The following is a 14,297-nucleotide window of genomic DNA, read 5'->3' as shown; positions in this document are numbered from 1 at the left end:
TTCAAAGAACCACTCTTTCCGAAGCGTCCGGAACGTTGTCTGACCAAACCTGGGTTCTGGCTAGCCCTGAGTAGGTTTACCTTTCGGCCACTGAACTGCCAGTAGAACCGTAAGTACGCCGGTCGAATCTCCCCACCGGTCCTGAGCACGAACATTCAGCAGCTTTCGCCGCATGAATATCTGGGAATTAATGTACACTTAGCCCGGAGTCACTGCGATAGCGACCGGAAATGGACGCGCTAAAGCGCTTTTAAATTGTACTACAATATTTGTACTATTTAATGGTTGTTTAATGTAAATTTAATGATTGTGTACATGTGTTTTTTTTGCGCCCTCAGGCGACTGTCCGCTGCGTAATCTGGAAATGATTGAGAGCTTAACGTACCCACAGTAACCTAGTAGGCCTCGTCAACTTCCGCGACGAAATGGAACGGCTTAACAGCGTCCGTCCGGTTCATGAATTTTGCTGAGATCCGAGGTACAAAATGAGCTTTCCGAAATTAGCCTCTGAACCCATGCACTCTGGAGACGAAGCATCGGTGACACCCCCTTTTAATCCCTTAATCAGATGTAGCACCAAATGGGCGTTCCATACAGTCGGTCAATACACGCACGGGTTTTCCACGAGATGAATAGGCGGATAGTGCTGCAAACAGCTCATCTATTTTTTTATCTGCTACCATAGCAACCAAGCTTTTTGTGGCTAAAAACTCAACCCTTTCTTTCACACCACGGACCCCATTCACCACCTAATTAAATCGAAACGAACCCGTACCCGTTACGCTTGGGAGCGCACACCGCTAGCGTGGAAATTGTTTGACGAGAGTAATAATTAACTTGTCCGGATGTGGCGACGCTTCGAGTTCATTTTTGTTTTCATGCAAAAGTTGCCCACGCGACCGTTGCGTAATTTAAACTCGTCTCGCAAAGTGACACTTTTTGGTCGGCGGAAGCTGTACACGCTACCAGGCGCCTCCATCCGGCTTACAACCCATTGCCACGAGGGAGACCGCTGATGAGGACAGAAAAAAATGGCTATCCCCTCACTCGCGGCCGTTGTCACACAGTGAACCGTCGTCATAATTTTTGGTGCGTTAATTAATTTTCCTCGTTTACACTTCATTAAAAAATGGCCGTCCAGTGGGTGCGTCCACCGAACGGCTGCGGTCGCGTGCGGTGCGGTTGCCACGCATGCAAATTCGACCGTGCAAATAGCGGACAAGTCACACAAAAATGGCTCTCACGGTCGGTTTAACCCGTCGGCTTTACGCGTACCGCGCTGTAGGCTAGCGGCCATCCGTTATTCAAACAACGATCTTGCATGGTGGCGTTGAAACGGACGCACCGAAGGAATCGGTCCCGTGACTAATGATATGGAACCATCCGCCGGGCCCCGATATGATGGGGATGAGTGGCTTTTTTTTCCTCTTTGGAAGCACCATTCTCAATTTCAACCGAACGCATAGAATGCGCGTGGTAAAACAATAGCAACAGCAAAAATGCACAATGTATGCGCACCCAATTATCGACACGGAGGAAGCCGTTACGGAAATGAGATCAAAAAGGCGATAATTTATGAGGTAATTTGTTGGCTTTAATTGATCGTTTTATCTACCGGCCAGAAGGAAGGGCGACGGGAAAGGGACGTCTACAATGCGAGTAATAATTGCACTTGCAGTCTCGCGGACCGTTGCCATTATGGAAAAAGGCGATCGAAAACGATTGATACCCGACAAAATAAAAAAGTAGATTTCCACGTGTGAGTAATCGGTTTCAGTCGTGTTTGTACAGTAAAGAAAAACAATGACAAGCGATTTTGTAAGTAATATAAGTTCAATTTATTTTACCACTCTTTCATCCGGTTCAGTTCAACGGTCGTAAAAGACCACGCGCGCGTACATACACACATACAATTCGTCACATGGCGCTTCGCATTTACATCATGCCGATGCGGATTATTTTTCCAGCCCGGTGCATCGAGATTGTTTCTTTCTGAATTGATCAACGCAGCTACATTGTCTACCAAACCTTGAACAACTGCCTAACCAGCTACAGTTGCCGTGAATACCATAGCTCAGGGTTAGCTTAGAAACAACTGTAGATGCAGTGAGTAAAATTCCCGGATAAATACTGTCTATGCCAAAGCACCTTCTTATTGTTTTTTTACATCTTACTCCTACCAATAGTATATTCTGTTACAATTCCTAGAGTTATATACACGCAATTAAAGGTGTACGTTAAACGACTAGACTGTTTTCAATGTTTCCCTTCACGGCGCATGTTATGCTGTACGCAACGATTTGGTCATGTTAGCGTGGTGCTGCTTCGACTGTCACTGTTCCCTAGTTCACTCCATTCTGACGATGGGTATGAATACGAATGCGAAACAAAAATCATTTGGTCATAATTGAAATCTGCCCCCTTATTTGCTTCCGTGCTGATCTTCGTTTAGCCGCATGAGACGAATGTTAATCCACAACTTTGTTGTTGATTCATCTTCTTTCAGCCGATTGCATTTGACTGTAAATATCTGATACTGGATCGTTTGGGATCATAAAAGTACGCCTACAGGGATCATGACGGTATAGCAAAAGAATTTATTCGTAATCGAAACCAATTCCTGTTATCAAATTCCGTACGTTCAACTAGTCATTGCCCGAGTGTCGACGTATTGCTGCGCTCGTAGTTCTATCAAACGGTGCCTCGATAACATGTGGTTTATTGGGCAATGAGTGCTAAAGCTTGTTGCTGCCAAATTACAATACTGTTAGCTATCAGTCCGCAGTGTCTCTACATATATCGCCGCGTTCAAACGATTCACAGTGTGTTTGTGCTTGTTTAAATAAGTTGATGTTTCTTCACAGCAACACCTTTCCCAAGAATGTTTTCATACTAGGAGCACTCTTTTAGTAGCTTTAAACCATCCTGGAATGTTGTGCCAGTATCTCACAAACTGAATACGAAATTAATGTAAGGGCTGTCAATCTTCCCATGCATTAATCTTAAAGAAGCTATTAATTTATCAATAAAAAAACACTCACGCTATCTTAACGCAGCTCACACTAAAACACAAATAATGGATGTGAATAGTAAATTAAGTAAAAACTAGTGCTTCCTCACCGACTCACTCGTGCCGTACTGAATTCGGGGTACTTTGTTTGTCATACACGTTTTTGATTAATTAGAAAAAAAATCTACTGTAAAAATTATCAATGTATCACAGCCAATTTTATGGGTAACCCTACTGTAGATGAGAGCTTGCACGTCCTTGTTTGTTCCTTTTTTTACCTATCATGTGTGGGATTTATAGACAATGGTGACAAGCTTTTTTTACATTTCCATTCGTTTTAGTGACATAATATCAATTCTTTGAGGCTGGTGAAACCTACGTTATATGCGATAGCTGGAATGTTCTGGACTTCTTGATCGAAGCAATACTATTTTTAGAACGGTTATGGTTGTTAGAAACCAATCCTTGCCCAGTTACGAACGGAGAAAGTTCCTCACTCATTGCCATTGAATACGCCTACGCTGTGTGCGTTTTTCAGCCAGAAAGTCACAATTGAACAGAATCTCTCACATCCCATATGCAACTTGGGGCAAAAGCTCGAAGGATAAGAGAGCATGTATTTCCCAGGCCACTGCCCACTACACCATGTAGGTTTTTACGTAATGCTAGGATTGTCCCGTATCGCACGCATTTGAACGCCGCCCAGATATAGATGTAGAAGAGGTAGCGGAACCGGGAGTAGCGGTGAGCATGGTGCTTCCCGACGACGAGCTGCGTCTGTCCTTTGCGCTGATGACAACAGACGAAGCTATTCCGCCGTAACCCGTCGGAGATTGAAGTGAAGCATCAACATCTAGCACAATTTCCGGCGTAAAACGCACTCGGCTTTGGGACGATATGGAGGACGAATTATCCTTCGCACTCAGGTATGAGCTGTCGTCGCTGGTAAGACTGTCGGGTGGCGTTTGGTTGGTTGCACTCGTAGAGCCATGAACCGTGCCGTGGGTGCCATAACTGTGCGTACCGCCAGCACCACCGTATTTGCCCTGGGAACCGGATACCGAGGTCTGTTGCTGCGGTGAATACTTCTTCATGCTAGAACGCAGTTTCGTTTGCGATCTTAAACTCGTGACCAACGTTCCACTGTCTCCGTGCTCCAAGCCCAACACCGTGTAAGGGCGCTCCTCTTGCTCTATACCGCTCATAAATTCACCCGATAAATGACCCCCCTGACCGGCGGATGGATAATGCACTTGAAGGCTTGACTGCCTACGGAAGAAATTAGGCACATTCTCGTACTGATGCATGCGATTCGCAGCCTGGAAGCTCCCGACAGGTTCGTGTATCTTCGTTGAATTCGTTGCCTGAAGACGACCGGAACCCGGTGCTACTACACCACCAGTGCTGCCACCGCCAGATAGATACAGATCATCCAATTTGTACGTCGCGTCATCAATATGCCTTGCGCTTATATCTTCGCCGTCCATATGAAACCCTTGATTGATGTTGCTGCTATGCATAGTGCTGGATATACTGGAGAGCGTTCGGCGATGACCTGTAGCAGTAACCCCCATTGTCGGAACACGCGTTACTGTCGATCTGCTACCCGTTGATCCGAGACCTTCGTACGTATAATCGTGATACGATGCACTATCATAGTGATGGTCTTCATACACCTGTTCTCCGCCGTATGACTTTGTTTCTCGTTCGAAGGCGAAGTTGATTTCTGGCCGGTATGGAAAGTAATGCGAACCTAGTTTTGGGAAGAATATGCAAATTAATTTTATATCGTACTGCAATTCGATTGCAATTCCATTGCGGTCGCCTAAACTTACCGATGTAACTTCCAGATGCTCCCCGTGTACCCGTGTTGAAGATGGGATTATGCTGCGTATATCCATCGTACTCCCCAGGAATGTAGAGACCCGCTCTACTTTCGCGCTCCTCTGGCAGATCACCATAGTCCATGAAAGATGTTGCGCTAGATTTCCGCCGGGGAGAAGGTGTCGGAGGTTGAGTTCCTGCTCCAACGCTAAAGGAAGAGCTCGGCCCCGATGGAGTGTAGTTAGAACCCAAGCCGCTGGTGGTCGACATCGTCGATGGTAGATAATGTTGCGGTGAGTCCGTGTACTTTAGCGTTCGTTCATCCTGCCGTGGACTAGTAGATTGAGCGTGAGCTTTGCTGCTAACACGCATTTTCAATACAAAACCAATCAAACAAGCAACATTTTACCATTAACAATGTCTAAAATGTAACTAAAAGCAGTAACCCTGCACTTACCGAGTTTGCTGTCTTCCCGGCTCATGGTACGGGGTTGTACTGTGCGCATACAACCGTTCATCTTGCGCTTGTGCCAGTTCCTCGTCGTACACTTCTTTACTGGTCACATTTTCTAAAGTTTGCGCGACCGCCAATGGTGGAAGTACCTCCAAACGATGCGCATTTTCCGTATGAAACAGGTGAGAATCACCCACCGGTAGTAGTTGATGGTGATAGGGACTAGCAGGCTGTGAGTACGATTCGTACGGTTGCAATGGGCCAGGATGTAGCTTCGGATGCAACGGTGTTACGTTCGAAATCCGCACATCGTAGCCGGAAGCAACACTGGCCAGCATCGAGGCCATATTGTACAGCACAAGCTCTATAATCGATAGTTTGGGCTTTCGTTGACCCTCGGAAGCGTACAGAGTTGGCATCGGTACCGAGCTGGGCAGGGTACCGAAGCGATTTAGACTAGAACATAATGGTGTTGCACTGAGAGTCGACACGTCTGCACCTGGACCGGCGCCTAAGTTTGCCGTCGTAGCATACCACGCGTCGTCGGTATCGTAATCTGAATCAAAACAGGGTGATGTAACACCAGATGTTACTATACCATAGTACGAAAAGACCCCTACACATCAATACCACCGGTAACGAAAGGGACACCGAAGAACATTCCACAGGGAGAATGTATGACACAGCCATATAATTTTTCTTTTCTCAACTCTAACACAAGTCAACCAGCACAAGCAGTGATTCTATCAAAGGCAATATTCTACAGCTAATACTTTTATCTTCTAAAAACCGAATTCTATCTCGAGGTGGTTAAACTAATGGAATTTTCGTTAGTCGGTGATATAGACTATATCGATATAGAACTATTTTGTGATATAGATCTATTTTTCACCTTTTTCTAGCATCGTAAAATTAATACGTATTCGTTTACGTTGCTTAACTCATTCGCACCGACATACCAAAAATATGTAAATTATTCGATATTGTAGTTGAAGCCAAATCACATTAGTTTTACCACCAGTTGAAGGCAAAAACAAAGAATTTGTCTATAAATAATAAGTTACTAGGTAGCTGAGGAATTTACTATTAATATTATACTACCAAAAACATTATGCAAAATTTCAAAACTATGTGACTTTAATCCATGTTTTTAGAAACAGAATATAACCTCAACCGCAGCAAGCAAAGCAGACTAATTACAAGAGAAAAACGCCTACAGCTTTTTACATCTAGGTCTTCAAATAGCAGAAAAATCGAACAAAAGCAACAAAACATATCTCTATGAAAAACCAAAGACAAACGCAACAAATACAAAAACCAAACGTATAACTCCACTAAAAACATCCGATGAGCCAAGAACGAAAACAAACAACTAAAATCATTGTATGCAGTAGCAATATTTTATTTTCGAAATAAAAATAATAATCATAATCATAATTGTAATATTCTACAAACGTGTTTTTTCTTAAATGAAATTTTCATTTTGCTGCAAAATTATCAACGAATATGCTATCATAATAAAACAAGAAAAAGTACTCCTAATTCAAATATACTTCAAGCTTACAATTTCATTGTAGAACTCAAAAGAAAACTAAAAAATAACATTTATTCCCCTAACGACAATGGCTCGTGTACGTATGTGAGTATGAGAGTGTAAAAAGAGTGTCTTTATGAGGGCATGATACTGTATTTTCCTGTAATCGCTTCTTCCATTGTTTCTATAATCGCATATTTGATATTATGCGTTGGTCCATGCTATTGCCAAAATCAAGCAACCATCAATCCTTCGTACGCCTTCCTACAGGATACACTTTCCTGCCTTCTATGCTCAATATCGTGGAATAGTTTTCTTTTACACTAGAAGTTCGAATTCTCGGGCATGTATTCGCATACATGTGTTCCGTGGAGAATTTTTGATAATTTTTCATTAAAAGTAAAATTATTGTCGCATTCGATTTTGTCGCTATTTTTTTTTTTTTGTTTTTGTTTTAAAAGCCTGTAACTGGGCAAATGCTCGACCATCACCGGGAGGATCATCAAATTTTAAAGCTCTGTTACATAGCAAATTACCGGTAGCCTTATCCCGGGATGCGTTTCAACAAACTGCTATGCTTATATTATTGATTCAACCCTCTCGCCGGTTAATTTGATTACAAATAGTATACGTTCTTAAATTACCAAAAATATCCACCTTCCCATTTTAAAAAATTGGCACATGCATTAAACCAATCAATTCAACAAATATCTAAACACAACTACTCTGGTTTTGTTACACATTAAATTTTGAAGACTTTCTTTTTTCAGACAGGAGGAATGGATTTCTCTATTTGGAAATGTACTCTACGCGCAGTACAGTTGTTTGGAAAAAGAATACGACAATGATTATATAAAGCACAATTCAATAAGCAAAAACGATTTTGTCATATTTTTCAAAAAATATTTTTAGATCGAATGAGTATCACTGATATTAGAACACAAAAATCATTGTCTAGAATTGAAAAACTGCAATTTAACACGAAACAAACGGCGTATTGCCATGAGATAATGCATTCAAAAAAACCCTCGTAAATCAGACCGCGATATACCAAACTCATAGCTGCTGTCATAATTATACGAAATGCTGCTAAATTTTCCGCTACAATGCGAGAAACAATGTCAACCCAAGTTGATCATGTAAAGAAATTACATTGATAGAATTAACAGGGCTTGTTGAACGAAATTAGTTATCAAATTATAAATATTTCGAAGCTGAGCAAATTATCTTTGCTATGTCATTTAGTCTAAACATGTCCTTTATCAACATTTATCAATAGCATGCTTGCTAATGGAGTAATATAAATTGCCAAATGCTATCGAGAAAGATAAAAAGCCATAGCAAAAAATCTTTAATTATACGTACACTCTTTATCAATGTATGAAATTTGTAAATATATTTAAAAAAAACTGTTTATGTTTCGTTCAGCATTCTCATTGACAACATTATTATTGCCCTCGAAAAAGGAGAAAATGCATGAAAGGATTAAAATTTCGCCATCCCAATGGATTCAAACATTGAGCTTTGTAACCTAAAAAAATGTGTGTCCCGCACATTGCGGATGCTCTGTCCCATCCCATTCATTAGTTTCTAAATAGCTTGGCTTGGCTGTATTCAGTGATGCGATCTTAAAACATATCAGTACGTCTCTGCAGCAATTGTAAGCAAATGAAACGGTGCGTCGTTCGTCTAAACTAGAATTAAAAAAATGGATATTAACACTCAAACGTTCGATCGAAGTACATCGAGTGCTTGTCAACAAGATCAATAGTGCATAAGATATGATCCACACACATTTTGGAACATCCTTACAAAGCCAGTGTTTCCAATAAAACTGGAAGGAACGCAACGTAGTGCGGAAAACTCAGTCAAACAAACATCGCTACTGCGACGTATCGAAACGACTTCTCTCGTTGTTCTGTACGATCAAATAGTTGTCGGTTCGGATTAAATCATACGGTGATTCATTCTCAACTCCGCCAGACTCTCCATCAAGCAACAAAAGACGATCCTGATCCGTCGCCGTGTTGCTGTTGGCAGTCATCGTTGGCCGACGATTCAGATGAATACTGTTCCTGTGCTGCACAAATCGTCGCGTTTTGTGGATTCCGCTGTCGCGGTCTGTTCCGTTCGTCTTATCCTTTTTCAGCCCAAGCAGACGAGATAGTTTCAATTTCACATTGGACCGATCTAGCTTTTGGCGAATTGAGTCATAGGAACGACTGGCTAGCCCTGCGGAGGAATCTCCACCCATTCCGTTCGGCAACCCAGATATCGGACTACCGTCCGCCTCAACTACCACTGCCGAAGGCCGTAACAGCTGGCTAGGATTGGAGATCTGTTCGTAATCCGTACGACGTACTTCCACGTCATTGCGGAACGTAACAACGGAGTTTTTACGCGACCAAGACACCAAACCGCTCTGGTACGAGCCGCCGTGTGATCCAACCCTAGCATTACCTTCGCCACTACTGCCACTCAGTTCTAAATTTCCGAACGATTCCTGCAGCTGGCCAATACTGCGTGTTTCAGCTGTACTAACCGTGCTGCTTTGGCTGTCGTCCGCACTGACTCTACCTGGACCGATCCCATTCGTGTCCCGCGCACCGACTATGAAATTCTCGCGCTTAAACTTCGACTGGGTCCAGTCGAACGCGTGCCAATGGTACGGCGTTTCTTCACACACCGTAGAGGGCAAATTATCACTCGATCGAGAGCCGGACATTCGGTAGTAGCTCGCGTGTTCAAACTCTCTTTCATCGGTTTCTTTACGAGAAAAAATATTGTCTAGACTCTTTCGAATCGCATTATAAAACACACGATCGTACTCCTCTTCATGTGGAGTAGATCTTTCGTCGTCACCCAAAACAGCCCGTTCATCAGGGCCTCTACTATCGAGCCGGCAATGATGTTTGTTGCTATTAGAACCCTTGTCCTCCCGGTGGCAACAACTGGATGTTTGTGCCGGTCCTACAGAACGGCCACTATTCTTATCCGTGTGATTGTGATGAATATGTTGAGGATTACTGTTTTGAATATGATCGTTTCTATAGTTGCTACAGACACCGCTGTTACTATGAATAATACGGGGTAAGATGGAGTGGTAGTGTTGGGAAGTATTATGCGTACGATTACGATTAATATTGCTATTATCATTACTAGTAGGAGTAGTAGTAGTTGAAGAAGTAGAATTGGTACTGCTATAGTTACGATTGGCTTCGATGGCATTCAGGCCATCATCGTGACTTTTACCTAGGATTTCGTGCCGCGACGAGCAAGCGGACATCGCTGTGATACGGGATTTGTCCAGATTGGGGGCACTCTTGCTGAACTGTTGCGGTCGAACGCTCGGTCGCATCGTCGGCAAATGGCTTCGTTCCCGCTGGTGCAGCGTCGATGGACCCCAGGTCTTACCCTTGATAACATCACCAGGAACTGCAGCGGTGGCGCAACGGCATATCGTCAGTACGGTTGATAGTCATGGCAAGATCAAACAGTACGCAAATGAGAATTTATTCTTTGCATCATTCGATTGGTAGCAACCAAGCGAACTGTGTTGTATTAGTTGTTAGCATGGCACAACAATTTGAAGAGATGTTCCGAAACATGGGTTAGTAAATTATTCTAATACTTTCCAAGAATTTATCCATCCACCTGCAGATATTTTGATGAAACTATTCATCGAATAAAAACTTAACTCTGCTCATAGCATTAGTGAGCATCGCGATAAATGTGTAGAATTATGAACTTTATTTCATTATGGAAAAATTGGAATTGCAAACAACTCCATCATTTACAGATTCATAAGAAGAAACACATATTGTTATGTGACATCGTGTTACGATAAGAAAAAATTAACATGATTTTGGAATGTTACGAAAACATTATTAATTTTCGTAAGATTAAAGCGACAACAACTACTACACAACGGTACCTCCTATCAACAATTTCGAAAATCAATCAACAATATTTCCCCTCGCATATATTTGCCATCGTAATCTTAAGCAAAATAAAGATAAAATGAAAGAAAACAAATATGTTTTTAAAACCTCTTTTTAAAAGATAGCTTGCATCTAAATCACGTACTGTGTATCAAACATGCATATCAAGACGCGTTGCTACAAAAACGCTTCATTATCGGTACAAGTCAATATTGTATTTTCACACTTCGTAAAACGTATGTATAAATCAAACAAACTAATGCTAATCTATGACGAAAGCGTCGTGTGGTGGCAAAAAAATTGAATAAATGTTACTATTGTCGATGAAAACGGTAAGAAGAAAAAAACAGTGACACACTGTTTCACTGTTTGGCGTAAATTCTTTGAAAAGCTTTACTAAATATGACTAAAAGTGTGAGACCAATCGGTTCTTTAGAGGAATTATTTTGAGCAATACAACACTATGCAACAAAGTATTGGATATTTAGTCAAAAATATAAAAAAGCCTAGAAAATCGATCGCTAGTGGATCATTTCTTGCTTTCTCTTTCCTACCGAAATATAAGCTTTTGAGATTCGACGTATGAAACATAGATAGAGTTACGATGTAAAAATAAGAAAGAGAAAGCAGAAAAAATAATCCGCGTACACAACCGAAAAGTTAAAAAGAGTATTGCGTTAGTTAGATGCGTGCGACTCTTTAGTTTACTTACACACAATCGTCCGTAATCGAGTGGCTGGCGACCCGGGGGGAGTGTCCACGCGTTGACGATTTTCATCACGTATGGCCGTATGTTGAATCGTAATGGTGTGACGAAAATCTAATGGCAACGAAATTTGTCCCGGTGCTTTTTTTATTAGCTACAAAAGTATATATGAAATACCAAGATTGCATTAGATTATCTTCGAATATCAATATACGTCATGCTTTACCTTAATTCTGCTCTTACTAAATTTCCCCTTGCGTTTCTTCGGTGTAGGAGTATTTTGTTTGAAAAGAATCGTTAGTTCACGACCTAGCAATTCGATTTCGCGGGCATGTAATTCTTGCTCACGTTTAGCTAAATTTTCTTCCTTGCAGCGTTGTTCTTGCTGCACACGCGAAAGTTCTTCCTCTTTACTGCGTAACTCCTGTAAAAAAAAGTGATACACCAAGATTAATTTCATAGTTATCTAGTATAAGGTAGCACCAAATAGTGAAAAGCATTCCATTGAAAAAACGAGGGTTGCAATCATATTGGTACAAAATATACATATACGGGCAGACATTCTAAATAAAAGAAAAATTCGCCTCTACTGAACTATTTCATTGTGTAGAATGTATAAATAAGTAGTTCAGAGAGTATGCATAAGTTAGCAGCGTGATTGAAAATCAAAGCAAATAAAATAGACAAACGCTCAGTCAAAGAGGCATCTTTTTATGGAACGGAACAGCGTCTTGCACTTTGCAACTTACTCGACACTACTGCAGAGCATGTTTGATTCATCGACAAAACAATTAAACTAATAAAAAACCAAGAGTCAATTAGCGAAATAAAAACACCAAACTAGCACTCAAAAAGCGAAAATTGCAATCAATATGAGATTAAATGATTAAAATACTCAACAAAGATCACAAAACGTCTTACCTCCTCGAAAGATTTAAATGCCTAAGCAGAAAGAAAGGCAGAATGGAAGTCATTAAAAGAAAGATAGTAATAGAAACAAATCTATGGATCAGTTGGAACCGGAAAAAAAACTAACAGGAGAACGAAGAACGTGGAAAAGTATAGACACAAATTTTATATCTTATCTAAATTTAAACAAATTAACAGTACAGAGTACATCCTAACAATTGTAATCCTCAACTCATTCGAACACTAGTTTTGGTGAACGATTGCAGCGCTTCAAACACTTAATATATCCTCACCAAACACACCTGGATGTAAATGACATACCTTCTCTTTTTTACGCAGCTCTTGAAGTACTTCCGCGATTTCCTTCTTCCAGCCATCTTGCATAGTGTGGAATGATTCGTGAGGTGTTTGAGCAAAACCAGATCTTGCAATTATGTCGAGATCCTTTTCAATCTCCTTAAACGAAGGCCTCCGGTGTGGATCGATTTCCCAACAAGCTATTGATGAGATGTAGAAAAGAGCAAAAAAAGATAACTCCAGTTAATGATAATGACTCGTTCAACTGCTAGACCGCTGGAAGATCATTACACTTCATTAGCTTTCCCCAAGACTCCGGGCAGGTTTTTGGAATCGGCAGAGCGAGTGTATTAACTGCCACACCGTAAGCTACGGACAGCGAGTCGAAGCCTTTGTAAGGCGTTTCTCCAGTAAGTAATTCCCACAGCAAAACTCCATAGCTCCACACGTCGGATGCTCTGTGAAAAGAAGCGAAGTGCAAGGAATTTGAAACCACCAATCCATAACACCCAACTGGCAAGACTTACTTGGAGTACGTTCCTGATTTGATCACTTCTGGTGGCATCCAGGCAAAAGTGCCTGCAGCGGACATTCGAGTAGTACGATATGCTTCACGAGCCAGCCCGAAATCTGTTATTTTGAGTGTTTTATTGATCAGATTTCCATGTTGGATCGATTCACTAATTAGCACTGAGGAACAGAGAAATCCGCATGATAATGAAATCACAATAACATAAGAGAGGAATGTTGCTTACCATTTGAGCTTTTTAAATCCCGATGAATGACAGAAATCGGAGCTTCGCAGTGCAAATATTTCATACCACGAGCTATTTGGATCGCCCAATCTACAAGCACGTTAGGGGGAATTTTTCTTCCGGCCAGTATCTTGTTCAAAGAGCCCCCGCGAGCGTACTCCATCACTAAGCATAGAGTTTGGGGATCCAGACAGACGCCTTTCAATGAAACGATGTTCGGGTGTTTCAGCGACCAGAACAATTTTGCTTCCTGCAGTACGTTTTGTCGTGCCACTTCGAACTCGTCATCCTGCCGAGACGCTTTGACGGCAACCTCCTCCCCGTTAAAAAAGGCACGATGGACCTTACTGAAGCCCCCCACTCCAATTACTTCTTTCAGATCCAGTTCGTGGAACTGTATCTCTACAGGTTGTACCTTTAGCACGGTCGGATCTTCATTCGTGACAAAGTTGGAGGGAAAGATGCCCACACGGTCCCCGATCTTGCCCGTCCACCAGCCCTCGTCACCTGAGATGCTGCTGTCGGTGGACAGTACATATACGATTTGACCCACCCGCAGGGACAACTCGTCGTCCCCTTGAGCCTGGTAGTCATATCGGGCTGTCCACAGAGGCGACATGGTCGCCCACTCCTGTTGATCCCGCTGGCAGGTCGAGTCAATCCCGGATCGTAGCAGCATTCTTTCGGGAAATGCACATACTCCACCACCGTATCAAAACAAAAGATTTTACATCGATCCCACAGCGCCACTTAACAAAGCGTTTGCTGAACGATTCTCAACACTGCGGGCTCTTGCGTTCGTTTTGCGAGACAACACACGCACTAGTTTCGTTTACCATGAAGAATGTACAAAAATACTCATTTTAT

The 14,297-nt window shown here is 42.0% G+C and overlaps 1 protein-coding gene across 1 annotated transcript; it reads right to left on the bottom strand.

Annotated features, from left to right (window-relative positions):
* Positions 1-3,675: 3,675 nt before the first annotated feature.
* Positions 3,676-14,109, bottom strand: LOC128722102 (mitogen-activated protein kinase kinase kinase 10). The gene is made up of 11 exons (XM_053815932.1): positions 13,431-14,109; positions 13,203-13,365; positions 12,967-13,133; positions 12,700-12,875; positions 12,391-12,411; positions 11,696-11,893; positions 11,476-11,623; positions 10,075-10,257; positions 5,292-5,844; positions 4,846-5,192; positions 3,676-4,763 (listed from the first exon to the last, which is right to left on the bottom strand). Exons 1-11 carry the CDS (start codon positions 14,107-14,109, stop codon positions 3,676-3,678), a joined length of 3,723 nt encoding a protein of 1,240 aa, XP_053671907.1.
* Between the last annotated feature and the right edge of the window lie 188 nt (positions 14,110-14,297).

The sequence above is a fragment of the Anopheles nili genome, chromosome 2 (genome assembly GCF_943737925.1).
Source record: "Anopheles nili chromosome 2, idAnoNiliSN_F5_01, whole genome shotgun sequence".
NCBI classification, from domain to species: domain Eukaryota; kingdom Metazoa; phylum Arthropoda; class Insecta; order Diptera; family Culicidae; genus Anopheles; species Anopheles nili.
Note: the sequence above shows the minus strand (reverse complement) of the source record. Positions and strands in the feature narration are given on the sequence as shown.

What these genes read in the sequence shown, in the direction of transcription:
- LOC128722102 (XM_053815932.1), bottom strand. Translation starts at nt 14,109, where the DNA reads ATGCTGCTACGATCCGGGATTGACTCGACCTGCCAGCGGGATCAACAG. An exon ending in TTGGGGAAAGCTAATGAAGT is followed by an intron (nt 12,876 to 12,966) that starts GTAATGATCTTC and finishes TCTCATCAATAG; the next exon opens with CTTGTTGGGAAATCGATCCA. An exon ending in GTCGCGGCACGAAATCCTAG is followed by an intron (nt 5,845 to 10,074) that starts GTAAAAGTCACG and finishes GTTTTGATTCAG; the next exon opens with ATTACGATACCGACGACGCG.